The sequence below is a fragment of the Pseudopipra pipra genome, chromosome 5, assembly GCF_036250125.1.
Source record: "Pseudopipra pipra isolate bDixPip1 chromosome 5, bDixPip1.hap1, whole genome shotgun sequence".
Lineage (NCBI taxonomy): Eukaryota > Metazoa > Chordata > Aves > Passeriformes > Pipridae > Pseudopipra > Pseudopipra pipra.
In genome coordinates this window covers 75,718,142-75,740,338 of record NC_087553.1, presented here as the reverse complement: position 1 = coordinate 75,740,338, position 22,197 = coordinate 75,718,142, and the positions used below count along the sequence as shown (strand labels likewise).

The 22,197-nt window shown below is 67.6% G+C and overlaps 1 protein-coding gene across 2 annotated transcripts in view; it reads right to left on the bottom strand.

Moving 5' to 3' along the window:
• The window catches only part of FLNC (filamin C), a 30,155-nt gene extending 10,403 nt beyond the window's left edge, over positions 1-19,752 (bottom strand). The window contains exons 1-28 of one of the 2 annotated variants that reach the window (XM_064656796.1): positions 18,304-19,752; positions 16,285-16,536; positions 15,869-15,966; positions 15,375-15,525; positions 14,617-14,735; positions 14,419-14,496; positions 14,136-14,298; positions 13,411-13,611; positions 12,629-12,766; positions 11,560-11,686; positions 11,170-11,306; positions 10,441-10,634; positions 10,196-10,309; positions 9,840-9,983; positions 9,263-9,386; positions 8,743-8,903; positions 8,550-8,640; positions 8,123-8,292; positions 7,398-7,515; positions 6,573-6,835; positions 5,284-5,881; positions 4,310-4,483; positions 3,590-3,752; positions 2,891-3,051; positions 1,939-2,106; positions 1,407-1,530; positions 1,159-1,315; positions 641-830 (exon numbers count right to left, since the gene is read on the bottom strand). In XM_064656796.1, coding sequence (XP_064512866.1) covers positions 641-830; positions 1,159-1,315; positions 1,407-1,530; positions 1,939-2,106; positions 2,891-3,051; positions 3,590-3,752; positions 4,310-4,483; positions 5,284-5,881; positions 6,573-6,835; positions 7,398-7,515; positions 8,123-8,292; positions 8,550-8,640; positions 8,743-8,903; positions 9,263-9,386; positions 9,840-9,983; positions 10,196-10,309; positions 10,441-10,634; positions 11,170-11,306; positions 11,560-11,686; positions 12,629-12,766; positions 13,411-13,611; positions 14,136-14,298; positions 14,419-14,496; positions 14,617-14,735; positions 15,375-15,525; positions 15,869-15,966; positions 16,285-16,536; positions 18,304-18,637 — 4,912 coding nt within the window. In that variant the 5' untranslated portion in view covers positions 18,638-19,752. The remainder of the gene's footprint in view (positions 1-640; positions 831-1,158; positions 1,316-1,406; positions 1,531-1,938; positions 2,107-2,890; positions 3,052-3,589; positions 3,753-4,309; positions 4,484-5,283; positions 5,882-6,572; positions 6,836-7,397; positions 7,516-8,122; positions 8,293-8,549; positions 8,641-8,742; positions 8,904-9,262; positions 9,387-9,839; positions 9,984-10,195; positions 10,310-10,440; positions 10,635-11,169; positions 11,307-11,559; positions 11,687-12,628; positions 12,767-13,410; positions 13,612-14,135; positions 14,299-14,418; positions 14,497-14,616; positions 14,736-15,374; positions 15,526-15,868; positions 15,967-16,284; positions 16,537-18,303) is intronic. The other variant, XM_064656795.1, reaches the window with a different exon arrangement.
• Between the last annotated feature and the right edge of the window lie 2,445 nt (positions 19,753-22,197).

Below are 22,197 nucleotides of genomic sequence, written 5' to 3'. Positions count from 1 at the left end.
AAGAGAGACCAGGGAGAGCGGTGAGAAGGGGTTGGGGGCTGGCTGGGGGGCCGGGGGGGCCGAGGGGGCCGGGGGCTTCCGGGGGGGGCCGGCACATCCTGTCCTGGGGGCACCCTCTCATCCCCACTGCGCCATGGGGCAGGGCTGGGGGGTGCTGGGGGGTGCTGGGGGCAGCAGTGGGGCAGGTAGGGGTGCTGGGGGGCAGTGAGGGGTGCTGGGGGCAGCAGTGGGGCAGGTGGGGGTGCTGGGGGGCAGTGGGGGTGCTGTGAGGCAGCAGTGGGGCAGGTGGGGGTGCTGGGGGCAGCAGTGGGGTGCCAGGGGGCAAGGCAGGGGTGTCTGGGGTGGGCTGGGTGCTGTGGGGCAGCAAGGGGACACTGTCGGTCAGCATGTGGATGCCGTGAGGTAGGAGGGGATGCCATGGGGCAGCGTGGGGACACGGTGGGTCAGCGAGGGATGCGGTGGGCCAGCAAAAGGACACCACAGGGCAGTGAGGGGATGCCACGGGGCAGCGTGGGGACACGGTGGGTCAGTGAGGGGACGCTGTGGGTCAGTGAGGGGATGCTGTGGATCAGCGAGGGAACGCCATGGGGCAGCAAGGGATAGCACGGATCAGCATGAGGACACTGTGGGGCAGCCCCACCTGTGACGAGGCACTTGCTGGCATCGCCGGCGGGCACGGCGAGGACGCGGAAGGGCGACGCGGGGATCTCGTCCCCCCCGTACTTGACGGTGCTGGTGTAGCGCCCCGGCACGTCGGGCACGTAGGACACCGTGTAGGTGCCATCCCCATTGTCCCGGATCGACGCCTTCTTGGGCTGCCCCTCGGGGTCCTGTGGGCAACCCCCATCAGTGCCCTGTGCTCAGCACCCCGGTATGTGAGGGAAAGAGCACCCCGTGTCTCCCCCTGGCACTGACCAGGATCTGCACCATGAGCAGCCCCTCGCCCACTCCCCAGGACCCCACATGTTCCCCCTACGCTGACCAGGATCTGCACGGTGAGAAGCCCCTCACCCACCCCCCCTCTGTCCCCTCACAGCTCCCATGCCCCCCATGTTCCCCCCTACACTGACCAGGATCTGCACGGTGAGGAGCCCCTCACCCACCCCCCAGCTGTCCCCTCACAGCTCCCATGCCCCCCACGTTCCCCCCTACACTGACCAGGATCTGCACGGTGAGGAGCCCCTCGCCGGCGTCGCGGGCGTCGATGGTGAACTCGACGGGGAGGCTGGCGGGGATGCCCCCCGCGCTCAGCCCGGGGCCGCTCGCCCGCACCTTGCTGGCATCGTGGGCTGGCAGCGCCGTCACCTTGAAGGGGCTGTGGGGGTAGGGGGTAAGGGGGGTGCCGGGACCCCCAGGCTGTGGGGGGGTCCTGTGTCCCCACCCCTCCGCCCCAGGTGGGGTCTCACCTGCGTGGCACCTCCTGCCCTCCGTACTTGACGGCCACGGTGTAGGGCCCGTCGGTGGCCGGGGTGTAGGTGACCTTATGGGTGCCGTCACCGTTGTCTCGGACCTCCAGCGGCTCCGGCAGCCCTGTGGGGCAGCAGGACATGTGGGTGGTGATATGTGAGGCAGGGGGACATATGGAGCAGGGGAATATGGAGGGTATAGAGTAGCATGTGGGGCAGGACATCCCTGAGCAGGGAACTCCATGGGGCAGGACGTCCTAGGGAGAAGGGCATCCATGGGGCTGGACATTCTGTGGAGCAGGATATCCATGGGTAGGACACCCTATAGAGCAGGGCACATCGCAGGGCAGGACACCCTATGGAACATGGCATCCATGGGTTGGACAAGCCATGATACAGGACATCTATGGGTCAGGACATCTATGGGTCAGGACATCCCAAGGAGCAGGACACCCTGTGGACCATGGGATCCACTGGGCAGGGTTAGGACACCCCACAAGACAGGGCCTCCACCCCCCATGTCCCCACGTACCGGCGGGCCCCAGCAGCGTCACCTCGAGGGCCGCGCGCCCCGCGGCGCTGACGTCCACGGTGAAGGTCTGGGGCAGCCGCGCACGGACAGTGGGGCCCAGCCCCGGCCCCGAGCACGTCACCTTCGAGGGGTCCACGGCATCCCGCACCCGCACCCGGAACGGGCTCCCTGCATGGGGAGGGCGTCAGTGCATGGGGTGGGCACTGGGGGGGCAGGGTAGGGTGGGGATGGGGGTGGCATGGGGTCAATGTGGGCATGGGGTCAGCATGGGCATGGGGTCAGCATGAGGGTGAGGTCAGCGTGGCCCTGGGGCCAACATATCCATAGGATCAGCATGGGCACGGGGACAGCATGGCTGTAGGGTCAGTGTGTCCACAGTGGGCATGGGCACAGTGTGGGGCCAACATATCCATAGGATCAGCATGGGCATGGGGACAGCATGGTTGTAGGGTCAATGTGTCCACAGTGGGCATGGGCACAGTGTGGGGCCAATGTGCTCCTGAGGTTGACATGCCCATGGGGCCAACACAGCTGTAGGGTCCACATGGCCATGGGTTCAAAATGGGCATGGGGACAGCATGACCAGAGGGTCAACGTGGCCATGGGGTCAATATGTCAACGGAGTCAACATGGCCATGGGGTCAATGGGAGCCATGAGTTCAACATGCCCATGAGGTCAGTCTGGCCACGGGGACAACCTAACCATGGGGTCAATGTGGGCACAATGACTGCATGGCCATGGGATCAGCATGGGGAAGGGCTCAGCATGGGCACAGTGTGGCTGTAGGGTCACTGTGGCCATGGGGATATCAAAGCCATGGCCATGGGGATAGCAGAGGCAGGGGACAGCTTGGGCATGGGGCCACCATGGTATCACCACAGCGTGGCCCTGTGGCCAACGGACGCCCACCAGGACACCTCTCCCCCCGCCCATCCCTGTGTCCCCCCGCACCGGGAATGGGGTGGCCGCCGAAGGTGATGTTGACGTCGTAGTCACCGGGCGTGAAGGGCACGTACTCCACTGCACAGCTCCCGTCCTTGTTGTCCTTGCAGGACATCTTGGCCTCTGAGGGACCCTCGATGGCCAGACCCAGCCCCCCGGTGCCCGCGCCCCTGGAGACACACCACCGGTCAGGGGGGTGACACGGGCACGGTGGGACCGAGCGGGAGAAGAGCCGTGGTGGGGAGATGGAGGTGACACGGTGGCAGTAGGATGGAGGTGCCACCTCCATGGCAAGGGGGGGAGGTGCCACCACCAAGGCAGTGAGGTGGGGGTGCCGTGCTAGTGGCAGGGAGATGGAGTGGCATGTTGGGGGCCATGCCATGTAGGTGCCACACCGGTGGCAGGGGCTGGAGGTGGCACACCGATGGCAGAGGGTGGAGATGCCCGGCTGGTGACAAGAGATAAGGTGGCACCTCCATGGCAAGGGGATGGAGATGCAGGTTTGGTGGCCTGGGATGGAGGTGGCACATCCAAGGGAGGGGACACAGGCAGTACATCCAACGCAAGAGGATGGACGTGGCTCCTCCATGGCAGGGGATGGAGATGGTGGGTTGGTGGCCTGGGACAGAGGTGACACCTCTGGGGGGAGGTTTGTGGGTACAGGGTGGTGGCAGGGTGGGAGTGGAGGGGCTCGGGGTCAGTGCCCACCTGGTCTCCACGGTGAAGTGGTTGGCTGTGCCCACCAAGCCGCCCTCCAGGCCGGGGCCGTGCGCCCGCACGCGTGTGGGGTCACAGCCCTCGGCCACCCCCACGCGGAAGGGGCTCTTGGGGACCGCCACGTCATCATATGTCACCTCCACCCGGTGCAGCCCTGTGACAGGGACAGTCACACACTGCCCGTGGCAGGGGGGGATCTCAGGGAGGGGCTGGGGGCTCTCGAGGTATTTGGGGGTCCCTGGGTGGGGTTTGGGTGGAGGTTGGGGATCCTTTGGTGGGGTGAGATGTGGTTCTTTGGCGGTTTTGTGGGGGTTTCAGGGGATTTGGGGTCCCTGGGTGGGGTTTGGAGGGTCTCAGGGACTTTGGGAATCCCTTGGGAGGGGTCTCAGGAGGTTTGGGGGTTCTTGAATGAGGTTTTTGGGGGTGGCTGGGGGTCCCTGAGTGGAGTTTGGGGCTGTCTCAGGGGGTTTGGGGGTCTGTGGTTCTGGGGGGACCGGGGGAAATTGAGAGGGTTGCCCACTTGGATGTGGTTTGGGAAGGTCCCTCTCTGGGGGTCCCCCATGGGGAACAGAGGATGCCTGGCCAGGACTTGGGGTCCCATGGGAGTGTTGGGGTCCTGGGGAGGTGCAGAGAGAGTCCCTGTTGGGGCTCAGGGTCCGAGGGGTCCTCAGGGGGTGTTGGGGTTCCCGGGGGGCTGTGGGGGTCCCTCACCCTCCTCGAAGGGCGTGTACTCCACGCGGTAGGTGCCGTCGCCGAGGTCGGTGACGAAGGTGTCGATGGGGGTCCCCGAGGGGTTCAGCACCCGTGCCCGGACGTGGGGCCCCCCCGCAGGGGCCAGAGCCCGCGCGTCCACCGTGAACTCGGTGCCCACCTCCCGCAGCACCCCTGCGGGGCACAGGAGGGTCAGGGGGGGCCTGGAGTTCACCTGGGGGTCCCTCCCTGCGCCCCCTGAACACCCGTGGCCCTCTCAGCTCACACAGGGGGCTCAGGGGTGTCCTGGCACACCCCCACGGCCCCATCCCACACTCTGAAACTCCAGAGTCCACCCTCCCCCCAGGCCAGGAGAGAGGCGAGTGGGGGGGAAGCCACAGAGACCCCTGAGTAGTGGTGGGATTAGGGTTAGGGGGACAGGGGAGGAGGTGCCTGTGGGGAGAAGATGCCTATGGGGTGCCCAGGAGACCCTCCGTGCCCATGGGGAGGGGGTGTCCATGGGGTGCCCAATGGGGAGGAGATGTCAGTGCCCATGGGGGTGTTCGTGGCCATGGGGGTGTCTGTGAAAGGAAGAGGTGTCCACGCAGAGGAGATGTCCATGGGGTGCAGACGACCACCCCCAAGAGGGGATACCCGTGGAGTGCCCATGGGGACGAGGTGACTTTGGGGCTGGGATGCCCATGGACACCATGAGGTGTACACAGTGAAGGGGTACCCACAGGGATGGGGTGTCCATGGAGATGCCCATGGAGGGGAGATGCCCATGGTGGTATCCAAGGGGAAGACATGCCCACGGGGATGGAACACCCTCGGGGAGCAGGTCCCCATGGGGAGAAGTGGCTGTGGGGGATGTCCATGGGGAGGAGGTGCCCACATGGATGGGACGCCCGTGGGGAGGAGATGCCCGTGGAAAGGAGATCCCCACGGGGAGGACGTGCCCGTGGTGAGCAGCCCCTGCGTGGTCACCCCCTCACCTCTCGGCTCCACGCCTTTGCCGTAGACCTTGACGCTGCTGGTGTCGACGGCCGGGTCAACGGTGACACGCACGGGGCAGTTGGGGACCGGGAGGCCGCCGTAGTTGATGGTGATGGTGTAGGCGCCGGCGCAGGCCGGGGTGTAGGTGATGGCGTAGGTGCCGTCGCGGTTGTTCTGCACCAGCACCTCGGCCTTGACGCCGGCCTCGGAGCGGATCTCGATGGTGAGCTCGGCCTCGCCGGCCTGCGAGCAGTCCACGGAGAAAGCGGCCGCCTCGCCCGCCCGGCCGCGCTCCAGCCCCGGCCCCGACGCCGTCACCTTGGCCGGGTCGAAGGGCGCCGTGACCGCGGCCGTGAAGGGGCTGCCCGGGATGTGGCGCCCGGCAAAGAGGATGTTGATGTGGTACTCGCCGGGCACCGTGGGCAGGTAGGACACGGCACAGGAGCCGTCCCCGTTGTCCTGGCACTCGATCTTGGCCTCGCAGGGCCCCTCCACCGTCAGCCCCAGCCCCCCGCTGCCAGCGCCCTGCGTGGCGATGGAGAAGGGCGCCGGGACCCCCACACGGCCGCCCTGCAGCCCCGGCCCCGAGGCCACCACCTGTGGGCACAAGGACACAGGGGGGTCAGGGGGGACACAGGGACACGTGGGAGTTAGGGGGGACAGTCACGTGGGGGTCAGGGGGGCCAGAGACATGTGGGGGTCAGGGGGGACAAAGGGACACGTGGTAGTTAGGGGGGCCAGAGTCACGTGGGGGTCAGGGGGGACACAGGGACATGTGGGGGTCAGGGGGGACAAAGGGACACATGGGGGTCAGGGCGGCCAGAGACATGTGGGGGTCAGGGGGGACACAGGGACATGTGGGGGTCAGGGGGGACAAAGGGACACATGGGGGTCAGGGCGGCCAGAGACATGTGGGGGTCAGGGGGGACACAGGGACATGTGGGGGTCAGGGGGACCAGAGACATGTGGGAGTCAGGGGGGACACAGGGACATGTGGGGGTCAGGGGGGACACAGGGACATGTGGGGGTCAGGGGGACCAGAGACATGTGGGAGTCAGGGGGGACACAGGGACATGTGGGGGTCAGGGGGGACACAGGGACATGTGGGGGTCAGGGGGGACACAGGGACACGTGGCGGCCAGAGACATGTGGGGGACCCCCATGCTGCAGCCATGGCCCTGAAGCCACCACCCAGAGGCAGAGAGACACGTGGGATTCGGGGAGGACATGCAGGGGTCATGGGGGGCACACGCCCCCCCCCCTGTTGCACACACGTGTGCCGGCTCACCTTGGAGGGGTCGGGGGGCAGCAGTGCCTCCACGGGGAAGGGGCTGCCCGGCACCGGGTGCCCATCGTAGGTGATCTCGACGCGGTGGGGCCCCTCCTCGGAGGGGGTGAAGCTCACGGGATGGGGGCCCCCGGGGGGCGCAGGTCCCACCGTGCAGGGCACGGGGCGGCGGGAGGGGCCCGTCACCTTCACCTCCAGGTGCCCCTGGCCCCCCGCGCCCTGAGCCTCCACGTGGAACTCCTGCACCTGCCCCACCTCCGCCTCTGTGGGGGAATGGGGGTCAGGGGGGCACCCTGCGCTCAGGGGGGTCACACACAAGCCCCCGGGGTGCCCCCAGATCCATGGAGAACCCCACACCCAGATATGTCCCCCAGACCCAGGGGTGTGTCCACATGTGCGTCCCAGGGTCTGTCACCCCTATCCAAGGGTGTTTCCCATCATGTTTGGGGTGTTGTGCCACCCACAGGTGTGTCAACCCCCTGCCATGCCCCCACCCATGGGTGTCCCCCATATCCAGGGTGCCCCCCACACACAGGGGGTCCTCCCCTCAGGCTGCCCCCCATACCCCATGTCCCTGCCATCACATGCCCCAACTCCATGATGAACCCCACAGCCAAGGGTGCCCCCCACCAGAGTGCTCCTCATATCCAAGGTGCCCTCCCAGGCTGACCCCCTCACTCAGGTTCCCCTTCCACCAGAGTGTGTCCCCTTAGGGTGCCCCCATGCCCAAGTGTTCCCACCAGGGTCCCTTCCCATGCCGTACCCCAGATTCAGAGTGCTCCCCCCCCAGTGCCCTCCCCAGTGCCCCCCAGTGCCCCCACTCACTGCTGTTGAGCCCCTGCACCTTGACCTTGCCCAGCTGCAGGGGGGGGGCCACAGTGACGGGGAAGGGGCTCTTGGGAATGGGGTCTCCTCCGTAGGTGACCACCACGGACAGGGGGCCCTGTGGGGACACCACCAGCTCAGGGTGCTGCTGGGGGACACCAGCACCCGGGGGGAGCAGGGGATGGGCACCCACAGAGGGGTGCTGGGGGTCACCCATGGGTGCTGGGGGGGTGAAGTCCCAGGGATGGGGGCCATTCATTGGTCTGGGGGTGCCCTGGGGTGACTGGTGCCTATGTGGGGGTGTAGCTGCCCCATGGGAGTACCCACAGGGGTGGGGTATCGGTGTGAAGGGGGGTGTTCATAGGGGTAGGGTGCCAAGGGGATGGGATGCTCATAGGGGTGCCCACAGAGGTGCTATATACCCCCCCATACGCTGGGCTGTCTGGGGGGCTGTCCTTGGGGGTGCCCAGGGGATGGGCTGTCAATGAGCAGGCCCCGATGGGTGACCCTATGGGTTGGGGAGCACAGATGGGTTGGGGTGCCTCCATGGGGTGACCTCGTGGGTCAGGGTGCCCCCCCAGGCTCACGGTGACCCCCACACCCAACTGCTGCAGTGGGGTGCACTTGGCGGTGGGTGCCCATAGGGTTATGGTGTCCCCCACGGGTCAAGGTCCCTCCCCGGGTCAGGGTGCCCCCTCCCGTGTGTCGGGGTGCCCAGCACCCACCTGCTGCAGCGGGGTGTACTTGACGGTGTAGGAGTAGTCGTGGTTGTCGATGACCTCGAAGTCGGCGACAGCCGGGCCGGGCCCGGTCCCCGCGAACCGAACGTCCAGGGGGGCCTTCCCCGCCCCCCGCGTCTGCACGCGGAAGTGGGTGGGGGTCCCCACCTCCACCCCTGCACACAGCATCGGTCACTGCGGGACCCACGGCACCCACGGGACCCACAGAACTGGGTGGGGGTCCCCACCTCCACCCCTGCACACAGCATTGGTTACTGTGGGACCCACGGCACCCACGGGACCCACAGAACTGGGTGGGGGTCCCCACCTCCACCCATGCACACACCATCAGTCACTGCGGGACCCACGGCATCGCGGTCCCTGCCCCACAGTACTCCCTGTCCCACAGCCCCCATCCCCACATCTCCCTCACCCGTGCGGCTGAGCCCAGGTCCCTCAGCCTTGACCTTGCTGGCGTCGTGGGACGGGTCCACCTTGATGCGGAAGGGGCTGGAGGGGATCTCCTGGGGACAGACACCAGGGCACAGTGACATGAGGGCACCACGGGGACAGAGCTCCAGCCCCACCCGGCCCCTGGGGGCAGGGGGCACCCCCGGCCCCCTCACCTGGTTGGCGAAGAGCACCATGATGGTGTAGAGCCCCGCGCCCGGCGCCGTGTACTTGACCGTGAAGGTGTCGTTGTCATTCTTGATGATGTCGAAGTCGATGTCGGCCTCGAGTGGCCCCACCACCCCCGGGGCACACTTGATCCCAATGCTGACATCACCTGTGGGGGGCAGGGTCAGTGGCACCCGCTGTCCCGGGGGGCACTGAGGGGTGGAACCGGGTACACGAGGTGGGGAGCTGGACCAGGACTGGGGATGATGGACCAGGGATGCAGATGCAGGAGTAGGGATGCAGGCCCTGGAATCCTGGACCAGGACCAGGGACAATGGACCGGGAGCAGAGATGCAGAATCAGGGATTCAGGACCAGGACTGGGGCAGATGGACCCAGGACGAAGGAGCCCAGGACCAGGGATGCTGGTCCAGGGATGTACATGCAGGACCAGGGAAGCAGGACCAGGGACACAGGACACGAGTCTCATGCCCACAGAGGGATCCCCAGGGTGCCCCCCATCACCCACCCTGCCCAGCCTCGCTGCAGTCCACGGTGAAGTAGGTGGGCTCGTTGGCCTTCAGCCCCGTCTTCTCCACGCCTGGCCCATGCACCTTCACCCTGCCGGGGTGGCTGCCCTCGCCCACGCTCACCTGTGGGTCCACAGCGTCACCTGCAGGGCAGGGGCACAGACCCCTCCCTGCCAGGCACCCCATAGGGCTGAGACTCCCAACTCCACCATAGGCTCCCCAGCCCATCGGCCCATGGGACCCCCATCCCCATTCCGGCACCCTCCTCCATCCCCACCACACCATCCACACCACTCCAGGAGACCCCCAACCCCACCCCAGCACCCTTAATGGTCTGGGACCGCCATCCCCACATCCAGCACTCCATGGGACCCCCATTCCCATCCACATCACCCCATGGGCCCCCAGCCCTACCCTGGCCCCCCATTCCTATGGGACGTCCATGCCCAGTGCCCCATGGGACCCCCATGCCCCACATCTGACACCTCGACACCCTCCATGACTGGCACCCCCTCTCTGCACCCCCTTGGACCCCCACAGCCACGCCAGCACCCCACAGGCCCCCGTGACACCCACGCGGAAGGGGCTGTTGGGAGTGTTGACACCCCCCCAGGCGACGATGACGGTGTGCTTGATGGCCTTGGTGGGGACGTAGACGCAGTGGAAGGTGCCGTCACCGTTGTCCTTCACCTTGATGTCGATGGGGAAGCCCTCGGCGTCCTGTGGGCACCGGGGTGGAGATGAGGGGACACAGCGGTGCCCAACGGCGCTGAAGGTGCACGGGGTGCCCACTGGCACCCAACAGCACCCAGTAGTGCTCAAGGGCACCCAACAACGTCCAGTGTCATTCATCGGAACCCAGCAGTGCCCAGCTGGACTCAAAGGTGCTCAGCATCACCCAGTGTCACCCAGCGGCGCCCACTGGCACCCACCTGTGCGTAGAGCTTGAGGGGCCCCTTGCCGGCACCGCGGGCGTCGATGGTGAACTCGGCCGGGCGGTCCACGATGCAGCCCGTGGGCTCCAGCCCCGGCCCGAAGGCCTTCACCTGCACGGGGGGATTCAGGTGAGGTCAGGGGGGCACTGGCACCCCCAGCACCCACGGGTGAGGTGCAGTGGGGCGCGGTGGGGCCCAGCAGGGCGCTCTGGGGCCTGGCGGGGAGCTGTGGGTCGCAGCACCTTGTCGGGCCAGGAGTCGGGGGGCGCGGGGCGGATGTCGGCCATGAAGGGGCTGTCCCGGATGTCCTCGTCATCGCACACCACGTGCACGGCGTAGGGCCCCGGCTCCGTGGGCCAGTACCGCACGTCGCACGAGCCGTCGCCCTTGTCGTCGCACTCGATGCGCGCCTGCGACGGGCCCTCGATGGAGAACCCTGGGGGCGCCGCGGCCACCGTCACCCTGTGCCCCCACCGGGACCCCCGCACCTTGTCTTTGTCCCCACTCCATGCCTGAGTCCCCAGCAGGGTGACACCCAACATGTCTTCATGTCCTCACAGCGGGAAGCCCCAGGTTGCTGTCCCCCGTTCTGTGCCCATGTCCTTAGGGGGGTATGACCCATGTCCCCACATCCCTGCTGTGGCCACCCCCAGCCCGCCCCATGTCCCCACCTTCATGGTCCCCACCCTGTGCCCATGTCACCACAGCAGTGGGGACCCCACCATGGTGCCTGTCCTCCAGCCTGTCCCCATGTCCCCAGCAGGGTATCACCCATCCCATGCCCGTGTCCCCTCCACAGCAACACCCTCCACAGTGCCACGTCCCTGCAGGGTGCCCCCCACCCTGTCCCCACATCCCCACCGCGGTGCCCCCACCCTGTCCCCACATCCCCACCGCAGTGCCCCCACCCTGTCCCCACATCCCCACCGCGGTGCCCCCACCCTGTCCCCCGTGCCCCTTTCTGGGCTCACCGAGGGTCCCCACTTCGGTGCCGATGGCCTCCACCACGAAGTCTGCAGGGCGTCCCACGACCCCTCCCTCGAGCCCCGGCCCCCAGGCCCGCACCTTCTGTGTCCCTGGCTGGGGGGACACCTGCACCTCGAACGGGCTGGGGGGACAGGTCGGTGTGAGGGGGGCTGTGCCACCCCTGCACACCCCCTGCCCCTCACACACCTGCACCTCGAATGGGCTGAGGAGGATGGGGGGGAACTGTGACACCCCCCACCTCCCACATTCCCCCAGACCCCCCACCCCCAGGGGGACACCTGCACCTCGAAGGGGTTTCAGGGTGAAGGGGCAGTGAGGGGTGCCCCATCACTTCCCTTCCCTCTGCCGGGGTGCCCCCTGTGCGTGGCACTGACCTGCGGGGGATGGCGTAGCCCCCCCAGGTGATGGACACCTGGTAGGTGCCGGGCACCCGGGGCAGGTACTCGCACTCGTAGACGCCGTCGCCCACGTCCCGCACTGTCACCGGCTCCTCCGAGCCCCCTGCGGGAGGGGCGTCACGTGGGGGTCACATGGGGCACCCACAATCCCCCCAGAAGCACCCCCCAACCACGGGTGTGTCCCCCAGGGCACCCCCCCAACCACGGGTATGTCCCCCAGGGCACCCCCCCAACCACGGGTATGTCCCCCAGGGCACCCCCCAACCACAGGTATGTCCCCCAGGGCACCCCCAACCACGGGTATGTCCCCCAGGGCACCCCCCCAACCACGGGTATGTCCCCCAGAAGCACCCCCCAACCACGGGTATGTCCCCCAGAAGCACCCCCCAACCACGGGTATGTCCCCCAGAAGCACCCCCCAACCACGGGTATGTCCCCCAGGGCACCCCCCCAACCACGGGTATGTCCCCCAGGGCACCCCCCAACCACGGGTATGTCCCCCAGGGCACCCCCCCAACCACAGGTATGTCCCCCAGGGCACCCCCAACCACGGGTGTGTCCCCCAGGGCACCCCCCCAACCACGGGTATGTCCCCCAGAAGCACCCCCCAACCACGGGTATGTCCCCCAGAAGCACCCCCCAACCACGGGTATGTCCCCCAGAAGCACCCCCCAACCACGGGTATGTCCCCCAGGGCACCCCCCAACCACGGGTATGTCCCCCAGGGCACCCCCCAACCATGCACCTCCCCATGGTGCCCCCCCACCCGTGGCCAACCCTGTGATGCCCCCAACCACCCAACTCCCACGGGCACCCTCATGGGACCCCTACCCACACACCCACCCACCCCCAGCCACCCCATGGTGGCCCCCAACCCTAGAGCCCACATGGGACCTGCAACCATGTCCATCCCTCCGTGGGGACCCCCCACTGATGCACCCACCCCATGGGCACCCCAATGGGACCCCCCACACGTGGACTCCCTTTGGCACACCCTGTGGTGCCCCCACCACCCGGCCCCCCGTGCCCCCGCAGTGACACGTACCTGGCCCCCGCAGTGTCACCCGCAGGTCCCCGCTGCCCGCGCCCCGGGTCATGACCTTGAAGTCGGCCACCTCCTGCACCCGGATCCCCCGTGGCTGCAGCCCCCGGCCCGCGGCCCGGACCGCTGAGGGCGTGCAGGCTGGAGACCCCCGTTAGCACCCACAAACCCACTGGGCACCGGGGGGACCCTGGGGACAACCCCAGGGACAAGGAGGGGGTCCCTGGGGCTGGAAGATGCCCATGGGAACACCCTGGAGATACTCCAGGGAGGGGAGGGGGTCCCCGAATTGTAAGAAGCCCATGGGAACACAGTGGGGATACTCTGGGGACAGTGGGGTTCCATGGGGTCCCCAGGGCTGGAAGGTGCCTGTGGGGACACCCTGGAGACACTCCATGGACAGGGGGATGCCATGGGATCCCCAGGGGCACAAGGAACCCCTGAGGACACCCTGGGATTGATGGGTGCCACAGGGACACCCTGGGGACACCCTGGGGACAGGGGTACCAGAGGGCCCTCCTGGGGGGTTGAGGGGGCCACAGGGCCACCCCTGGGGCCATGGGCAACCACAGGGGTGTTGTGGGGCCACTGTGGTCACTGACAGGTATTGTGGGCCACCACAGTCACCACTGGGTGCCATGGGGCCACTGTGGTCACCAATAGCTGCCTTGGAGACACGACGGTCACCAGTGGGTGCTGTGGGGCCACTGATGGGTGACATGGGGCCACTCTGGTCACCAGTGGGTGCCATGGGGCCACGTGGGGACCCGGCGGGGGCGTCTCACCTTCAGCCACGTTGACGGTGAAGGGGCTCTTGGGGATCTGGGTGCCAGCGTAGGTGACACAGATGGTGTGTGGCCCCTCGAGGACAGGCCGGTAGGTGCAGCGGAACACGTTGTCCCCTTTGTCCTCCAGCATCACCTCCACTGTGTCCCGCCGGCCCTGGGGGTCCGTGATCACCACCCCCACATCTCCCGAGCCGGCCCCTGCCACCAGGACACAGGCTCAGTGCCACGGCCAGGCCACCATGGGGAGCCACCAGGACATGTCCCCAGAGCCATCCAGCCATGCCATGACCCTGTCACCATGAGGACACATCCCCAGAGCCACGAGACACCCCATGGCCATTGTCACCATGAGAACGTGGCCTCAGAGTCACCAAGTCATGCCATGGCCAGGTCACCATGAGAACACGTCCCCAGAGCCACCCAGCCATGCCGTGGCCCTGGCAGGAGAGGGATGTGTCCCTGAGCCATGAGATCATGCCACGTCCTGTCACCATGAGGACACACAGCCACCAGGCCACCCCATGCACATCACGAGGACATGACCTCAGTGCCACCAACTCATGCCACAGCCACACCACCCCGAGGACATGTCCCCAGAGTCTCTGGGTCATGCCACAGCCATGCCACCGAGAAGACACGTCCCCAGAGCCACCTGGCCCCGTCACGGCCACACCACCACGAGGACGTGTCCCCAGAGCCCCCCGGCCGCCCCATTCCCCCACCTGCAGTGTAGATGTCAAAGTAGGTGGCCTTGTTGGCCACGTTGCCCACGGGCTCCAGGCCGGGGCCACGCGCCGTCACCTTGGTGGCGTCACCCAGGGCCATGGCCACGCCCACCCCAAAGGGGCTCCCGTCGATGTTCTGCCCCGCGAACAGCACCGTCACCTGGGGCACGGAGGGCAGGGGTGTCACGGGGGTGTCACGGGGGTGTCACGGGGGTCTCACGGGGGGGGTTGCAGGGCAGGTAGCCAGGGGCTGTCACAGGGGGGTCGCCACAGGCCTCACCTTGTGCAGCCCCGCGACCTTGGGGACGTAGGTGACGCTGTACGTTCGCTTCTTGTCATTGTTGGGGACCACCTTGGCCTGGGGGGGAGAGACCCCAACACCGGGGACAGGGGGTGACACAGAGCCAGGGCACTGGAGGGCTCCCCCAGAGAGGGCTGCTGGGGGGATCCCCCAGAGGGGGTGCTGGGCCCCCTGTACCTCCTCAGTGTGTCCCTCGGGGTCCTCGACATAGACCAGGACCTCGCCCACGCCTGCCTCCAGGGTCTCCACCGTGAACTGGGCCGGCCGCAGCACCACGTTTCCCTGGGGCTCGATGCCTGCAGGGGGAGAGGGTCAGGGGGGTTCCAGGACCCCAGAACCCCCCAGGGACCCCCAGCACCCCAGAACCTCCCAGCATGCCCCCAACCCCCAGCATCCCACAGCACACACGACTTGGGACCCCCAGGTGGTCCTTGGTGGTGGCAGGGGGAGCCTGGGGATCAGTGGGGGTCTCTTGGGTATGGGGGAGAGCCTGGGGGGATTTTGCAGGGTGTCTGGGCATGGGGGGACCCTTGGAGAACCCTGGGATCTTCCTGGTCAGTGGTGGAGGCCCTGGGGTGTCCCCAGGGTGTCCCTGGGCACAGGTGACACCCCAGGGTCGGAGAGGGGTCCCTGGGCTTGGGGTGGGGCCTCATGGGCTGACAGCCCATGGTCCCCCAAGACCCCTCTGGTGCTGGGTTCCTGAGCCCCCCCACATCCCCCACCCAGTAACCCCTCCATGTCCCTCCTGTGCCTGGTCCCTGTGTGGCCCTGAGCTCCCCCACGTCTCCCTGTGTGGGGTCCTTGAGTCCCCCATGAGCCCCACAGCCCACCTGTGCCAGGTCTGCAGCCTCCTGGGGACTCCCAAACCCCCACACCCCCCTTTGCCCCCTCCACCCTGGCACCACAGCCCCCCAGCTCCCCCCAGCCCCCCGTACCGGGCCCGTAGGCGCGCGCACGGCCGGGCTGGGGGGGCCGAGGGCGCAGGGGGGCCCCCGGCCGGAGCTTGGCCTTGGGGAACTGGGACAGGTACGTCATCACCGAGTGCTCGTCCACGTCGGGGTCCACGATCTCCTCGGGGGCAATCACCTGCAGGGGGGACCCCGACACCTGTCAGACCTCCCAGTACCCCCCACCCGGGGGGACCCTGCTGGGGAGCCCTCCCACCGTGAACCCCAATGCCAGGGGGCACCCTGAGACTCGTCAGACCCTCCTGGGACCCCCGACACCAACCACACCCTCCCGGCCCCGCTGGGAACCCCCCTACACACACCCACCGCCCCCACGGGTGCCCAGGGGTATCCCATATACCCAGGGACCCTGTGGATCCCCAAGGACCACCCTTGAAATGCCCCTGCACCCCCAGTGCCCCTTGTGCCCCCCTCCCACGCCCCACACCTGGGGGACCCCCGGTGCCCCCCGTGCCCCGTACCTGGGGGACCCCCAGCCAGTCGTCCGCCTGCTGCATGGCCTCCCGGGCGTTCTGCACCGGCTCGTTGGGGTCCCACTTCTCCCAGTCCGGGCACAGGCCTGAGGGGGAGGAGGGTCAGCGAGGCACCCCTGTCCTGCCCCCCGTCCCACACCCCCTCCCTTTCGCATCCAGTGCCTCCCATCGTCTCCACCAGTGCCCCCTGAGCCAGCATGGACTGGGGGGCTCTTACCCCCCCGTGCCCCCCGTACCCCACACCAGCTGCTGGAGGGGCAGTTGCCCCCCTCTCCCCCCCTCTCCCTTCCCCTGCCCCCATCCCCTCCTACCCCCCATTCCCCCGTCCCCGAGGGCACGGTTGTCCCCCCCACACTCCCACCGTGCCCCCCCGGCCCCAGCTCCCCCGGCCCCACCCTCCTCACCCGGGGCGCAGTTGTCCACCAGCGCTCCCAGCGCCTTCCCGTCGCGCCAGTCGCGATTGAAGTTGGTGATGGGCAGCTGCGGCACCTTGTTCTGGATCCAGCCCAGCAGCCGCTGCTTGGGGGTCTGGCGGCGGCCTTCGTCCCCCTCGTCCTCCTCCTCCCACATGGGCATGGAGATGGAATAGTGCAGGATGAGGGTCCAGATCAGCCCCAGGATCAGCTTCAGGTTCCCGTCCACGATCGCTTTGCTGTCTGCGGGGGGGAAAGGCGGGGGCTGCACCCGAGGTCCCGCGGGACTCCCCCCGGGGCACCCCGACACCCCACAGCACCCCCCGGGACACCCCAACATCCTGCGGGACACCCCCGGGGGGGTCCCTGCACCCCGACAGCCCCGACCCCCCGGGATCAGCTTCGGGGTCCCGTCCACGATGGCCTGGCTGCCTGCGGGGGGGAACGGGGGGGCTGCACCCCAACACCCCTGAGACTGTTCCCCCCTGGGGCACCCCGGGACCCGCCTGGGGGCACCCCAAAACCCCACAGCACTGCCACGGGGACCCCTGACAACCTGACAACCCATGGCACTGCCGGGGGGGCCTGCACCCCAAAACCTGCCTGGGGACACCCCAGGACACAGGAAGGGTCCCAATTATGGGCCTGGGGACACCCCGACTCCTCACGGCACTGCCCCCCGCCCACCCCAAGCACCCCACAACCTGCAGGGGGGACCCCAATAGCCCACGGGGCAGTGCCTGGTGGGGGCACAACCCTGGCAGCACCCGGGAGGGTCCCGAGCGAGCACCCCGGGAGGGGTCCTGAGCCATGGGATGCCGGGACAGGGAAACTGAGGCAGGGGGCGTCTGGGGGAGAAGGGGGGCCCCAGACATCCCGGCGCCTCCCCCACCGCCCTGCAGAGCGGACCCTCCCCCGCCCTCTTCCCTCCCCCCCACGAGCGATCGCCTTTTGGGGAGGAAATGGGCTGCAGATGTGAGGGCGGGGCGGGACAACCCCCCCCACACCCCCGGCGGCTTCCGGGGGGCAACACCTGGGGGACCCCAAACCCTGATGTCACATGTGGGGGGGGTTCACGGGAGGGGGCAAAGACACGCGTGGGGAGGGGGAGGTGACAGAACGGGGGGTCCCTCACCCCCCGGGTCCGGCTGTGCAAAGGTGGGTGCGCCAGTGCGTGTGCGGGGGGGCTGCAAACCCCCCGTGCCCGCGGGGGGGGCGGTCACCCTGCAGCTGTCGGGTGGAGGTGGGCGCTGGGGCCCCTCCAGGGGGGAGCGAGTGTGCGGGGGGCCGGTGCGGCCCCTCCGGGTGAGCTCAGCGTGCACGGCCCGAGCCAAGCGTGAGCTCAGCACCCACCCCCCGCACAGCCCCTCGCACCAGGGCCCGACCCCCCCGGCCCTGCACGGCCCCTCACACGGGTTCAGGCCCACGGACTGCACAGCCCTGGCACACTCATCCCCAGCCCCACCTGTCCATTGTCCCCCGCCTTGCACACTCATCCCTCACTCCCACTTCTCCACCCCCCAGTCCTTGCACTCTCATCTCATCCACACTCATCCATCACCTCCCCTCACACACTCATCCCCCCTCCAATCTTGCACACTCAGCCCCATCCTCACTCGTTGCTCACGCTGCCTTTGCTCGCTCACCCTCCATTCCCATCCCTCCACCACACACACCCTTGCACGCTCATTCCTCACTCTCATTTGTCCATTGGCCTTGCCCTTTGCACACTCAGCCCCATCCTCACTCCTCTGCCACCGCCCTCACAGTCACCCTGTGCCCCTCTTCTGCCACTGCTCCTGCCCTTGCACACTCACCCTCCATTCCAGCTCCTCACCACACCCACCCTTGCACACTCAGCCCCATCCTCACTTGTCCATCACGGCCACCCTCGCATGGTCGTCCCCAGCCCCATCCTCACTGCTCCGTCTCCCCTGCCCTGGCACACCCACCCCATTCCCACTCCTCCCCACCCCTGGCACACTCTCCTCTCCCCCCTCGCACACCCACCGATGGACACCAGTTTGATGTGCTCCCGCTCCAGGAACTCGAGGGCCACCGAGACGTTCTCCAGCTTCATCTGGCGGAAGTTGGGGCGCGGGTGGTGCTTGCGCCCCATCTTCTTCTGGCTGAGCACCTCGAGCAGGGCGATGAGGCGCAGCCCGTCGCTCAGGTCGCGCTGCAGGTCCACGATGCGCTTCTGCACACACTTGAGGTGCTCGTTGCACCAGCGTGTGAACGTGTTCTGCTGGATCTTCTTCCAGGGCGCGTCCTCCGCCAGGTCCTTCTCGGTGGCCGGGAGCTCCTCGGGGTCCTCGCCTGGCGCCGCGTCGAACGAGTTCATCCTGGTGGGGCTGGGGGGGTCCTCAGTGGGCGAGGGGTTTCCTGGGGGGTGGTGGGGAGGTTCCCGAATGGGCGTGTTGGGGAGTCCTGGATCACTCCTCGTGGCTGGGTTGGGGTCCTTGGGTGGGTGTGGGGTCCCGGGAGGGGTCCCAGGTCACTCCTGAAGCCTGGGCAGGGGTCCCAAGTCAATCCCCGTCCCCAGGTGGGGGTTCTGGGCCAGTCCCAGTATCCTGAAGGGGTCCTGGTACCGTGGGTGGGGGTCCTAAATCAGTGTTGGTGTCCTGGGACAACGTGGGTGCCCGGGGTGGGGGTCCTGGGTCCCGGTGGCAAAGCCGGTGCTGGAGGATGGTGTCCTGGCTCAGAGCCGGTGTCCCTGGTGGGGGTCCCGGGGGGTGCCGGTGCCTGCAGTGGGGTCCCGGTGCTGGGGGACGGTGTCCTGGGTCAGTCCCGGTGTCCTGGGTCAGTCCCGGTGTCCTGGGTCACGGGTGGGTGTCAGTGTCCTGGGGGGGTCCCAGTTCCCGACGCCGGGGGACCGTGTCCTCAGTCAGTCCCGGTGCCCAGGGGGTGCTCCCGGATCCCGGGATCAGTGCGGGTGCCTGGGCACGTCTCGGCTCAGTCCCGGTGTCCCGGGGGGGGTCGCGGCTCGGTGCCGGTGTCCCCAGTGGGGGTCCCGACTCCCAGAGTCAGGGATCCGGTGCCAGGGGCTGCTGTCCTGAGTCTGTCCCGGTGCAAGTTCCCGGTAGTGGGGTCGGTTCTCGGCTCCCAGAGGGGAGCAGCGGATCCCTAAGGGGTTGGGGGGGGTCCGGTGGGTTCCCGGTGGTAGCGGCGGGTCCCGGGGGGTGGACGGTCCACCTGATTCCCGAGGTCGGTTCCCGATGAGTTCCCGGAGCGGAGCAGCGGATCCCGGCGGGGTCCGGTGGGTTCCCGGGGCCAGTTCCCGGTGGGTTCCCGGTGGGTTCCCGGAGTGTTCCCGAGGCAGAGCAGCGGTTCCCGGTGAGTTCCCGGTGCCGATTCGCGGCGGGGTCCGATGCGTTCCCGATGCGTTCCCGATGCGTTCCCGGAGGGTTCTCGGGCCGGGGGCGGCGGCGGAGAGTGGCGGGGCCGGGGGCGGCGGCGGCTTTAAGCGCTGCCCTGGCCCGTCCCGCCCCGTCCCGGGGAGGGACCGACCGACCGGGAGGGACCGACCGACCGACCGGCCGGGGGGTGGGGGGGCCTCGGGCGCCGCTATTTATAGCCCTGGCCTCACACCCGGACCCCCAGACACGGGCACCCCCAAAACCCCCGGACTTCTGCTCCCCCAAAACCATGGACCCCCGCACCCCACACCCCCCAAACCCCCGGACCCCAGCACCTCCCAAACCTCGGACCCCCGGACTTGGGCACTCCCGGGCCCCGGCACCCACAAACCCCGGCACCCCCGAGACCCCCAAATCCCGGCACTTTTGAAACATCGACAAACCCCTAAACCCCCGACACACCCAAAATCTCAATAGCCCGAAACACAGGCAACCAGAAACCCTGACAGCCTCAAGCACCGGCACCTCGGAAACACCTGCACCCCCAAACCCTCAGACACCGACCCCCTGAAACCCCAAAACCTCAGTAATCCCAAACACCAGCATCCCAAATAGTGTCACCCCAAATACTGACACCCACAAATGCCAGTACCCACAAACCCCCAGACCCTGACGGCCCCAAACACTGACCTCCTCAAACACTGACACCCACAAACACAGGCACCTCCAAAATCCTCCAAACCCCAAAAGCCCCAAACCCTGGCACCCCCAAAGCCCCAAACACAGGCACCCACAAACCACTGGCTCCCACAACCCCCCAGACACCATTAACTGACACACCAAAACTCCCAAAAGCCCAGTGCCACAAACTCCCAAAATCTGACACCTCGAACCCCCTGTCCTCCACTCAGATATTGGCACCCTCAAACTCTGCAAGCTGAAACACTGGCACCCCAAACTTCAGCACCCCCAAACCTCAGCACTCCCAAGCCTCGGCCCCCAAGCACTCCAACCCCCCTACACTGAAATACCAGTACCCCAAATCCTGGCATCCAGAGACCACTGAAACTCTGCCACCCCAAAATCCCTGCACCCACAACCCCCTGAACTGGTGTAACCCCAAACCCTGGCACCCTAAAATCCCAGCACCCCCAAAGTGCAAAATCCGAGCACCCCCCAAAATCCCAAACCCCGAAACCCCAACACCACAAAACTGCCACAATTCATAGGCCAGGAACCCCAACAGCCCATCATCCAGACACACCTGTACCTTGACACCCCAACACCCCAGCACCCCAAAATCCCAGCACCCCGGGGACCCTGACAGGCAGCACTCTGTGCACCCCAATACCCCAAGCACCCAATACCCCGGCACCTCAATACCTTGCCAGCTGGCCACCCCAATGCCCCCACACCCTGATACCCCTGCACCCCAATACCCCTGCACCCCAATACTCCAACACCTAGCACTCCAATACCCCTGCACCCCAATACTCCAACACCTAGCACCCCAATACCCTGCACCTCAACACCCTGACACCCCAGGCACCCGAACACCCCAATACCCAGCACCCCGACACCCCAGGCACCCCAAACCACAGCCCCCGTCAGCACAATGCACCCCAAACCCTCCCCCAAAGATGCCCCTAAAACTCACCCGCTTGGGTCCCCCCCAGAAGGCCCATCCAGGACCCCCCACTCGGGACCCCCCAAGTCAGCACCCCCCTCTTGGGACCCCCCAAAACCACATAAAAACCCTCCCCCCAGCCCCAGGAGCACAACTGAGACACCACAACCCCCCCCGGATCCCCCTCTGGGGAAACCCGCCAGGAGCCCCCCCAGAACTCCCCCTTGGGCCCCCTGCCCAGACCCCCCTCCCCGGTTGCCCCCCCGGTGGCTCCAGCCGTGGCCCCCCGGCCGTGCCTCAGTTTCCCATCACGGTGCCACATGTCTGGGGAGAGGGCTCGGTCAATTTTGGGGTGCCCCCCGAACCCCCCGCCCCCCGAGTTTCTCGTGTGTGTGTGTGTGTCCCCAGACACCTCGGCACCTGGGGGGGGGCAGGGGGGACACTCGGGTGACCCGGATCTGGGTCTTTTTGGGGGGGTGATTTGGGGGGTATCGTGTTCCCCCCAGTTCCGGTGCCTGCCCTGGAAGCTTCCAGCGGGGGCAGTGTGGGGGGTGCGGGTGCACCCCGAGGTGACAGCGGGTGACAGGGGGTGACGTGGGGGGGTGACGTGGGGGGGGTGACGCGGTGGCGCCTGCGCCAGCACCTAAAAATAACCCGCCGAGTCAGAGCCACGCACCGGCACCCAAAATACCCCGGGGGGGCACGCGGCGGGGGGGCACCCCAACACACCCACACCAAAAATACCCCGGGTGTCTGGGTGGGCATGTGATGGGGGGGAACACAAAGGGATGACACCCCGGGCCCCCCGAACCCACGGCAGGTGTGGGATGGTTTGGGGGGTTGGGGTGGTCGGGGTGGTCCAGGAGGTGGGGTCAGGAGGCCTGGGGAGGTCCAGGGGGTCGATGTGCTCCAGGAGGA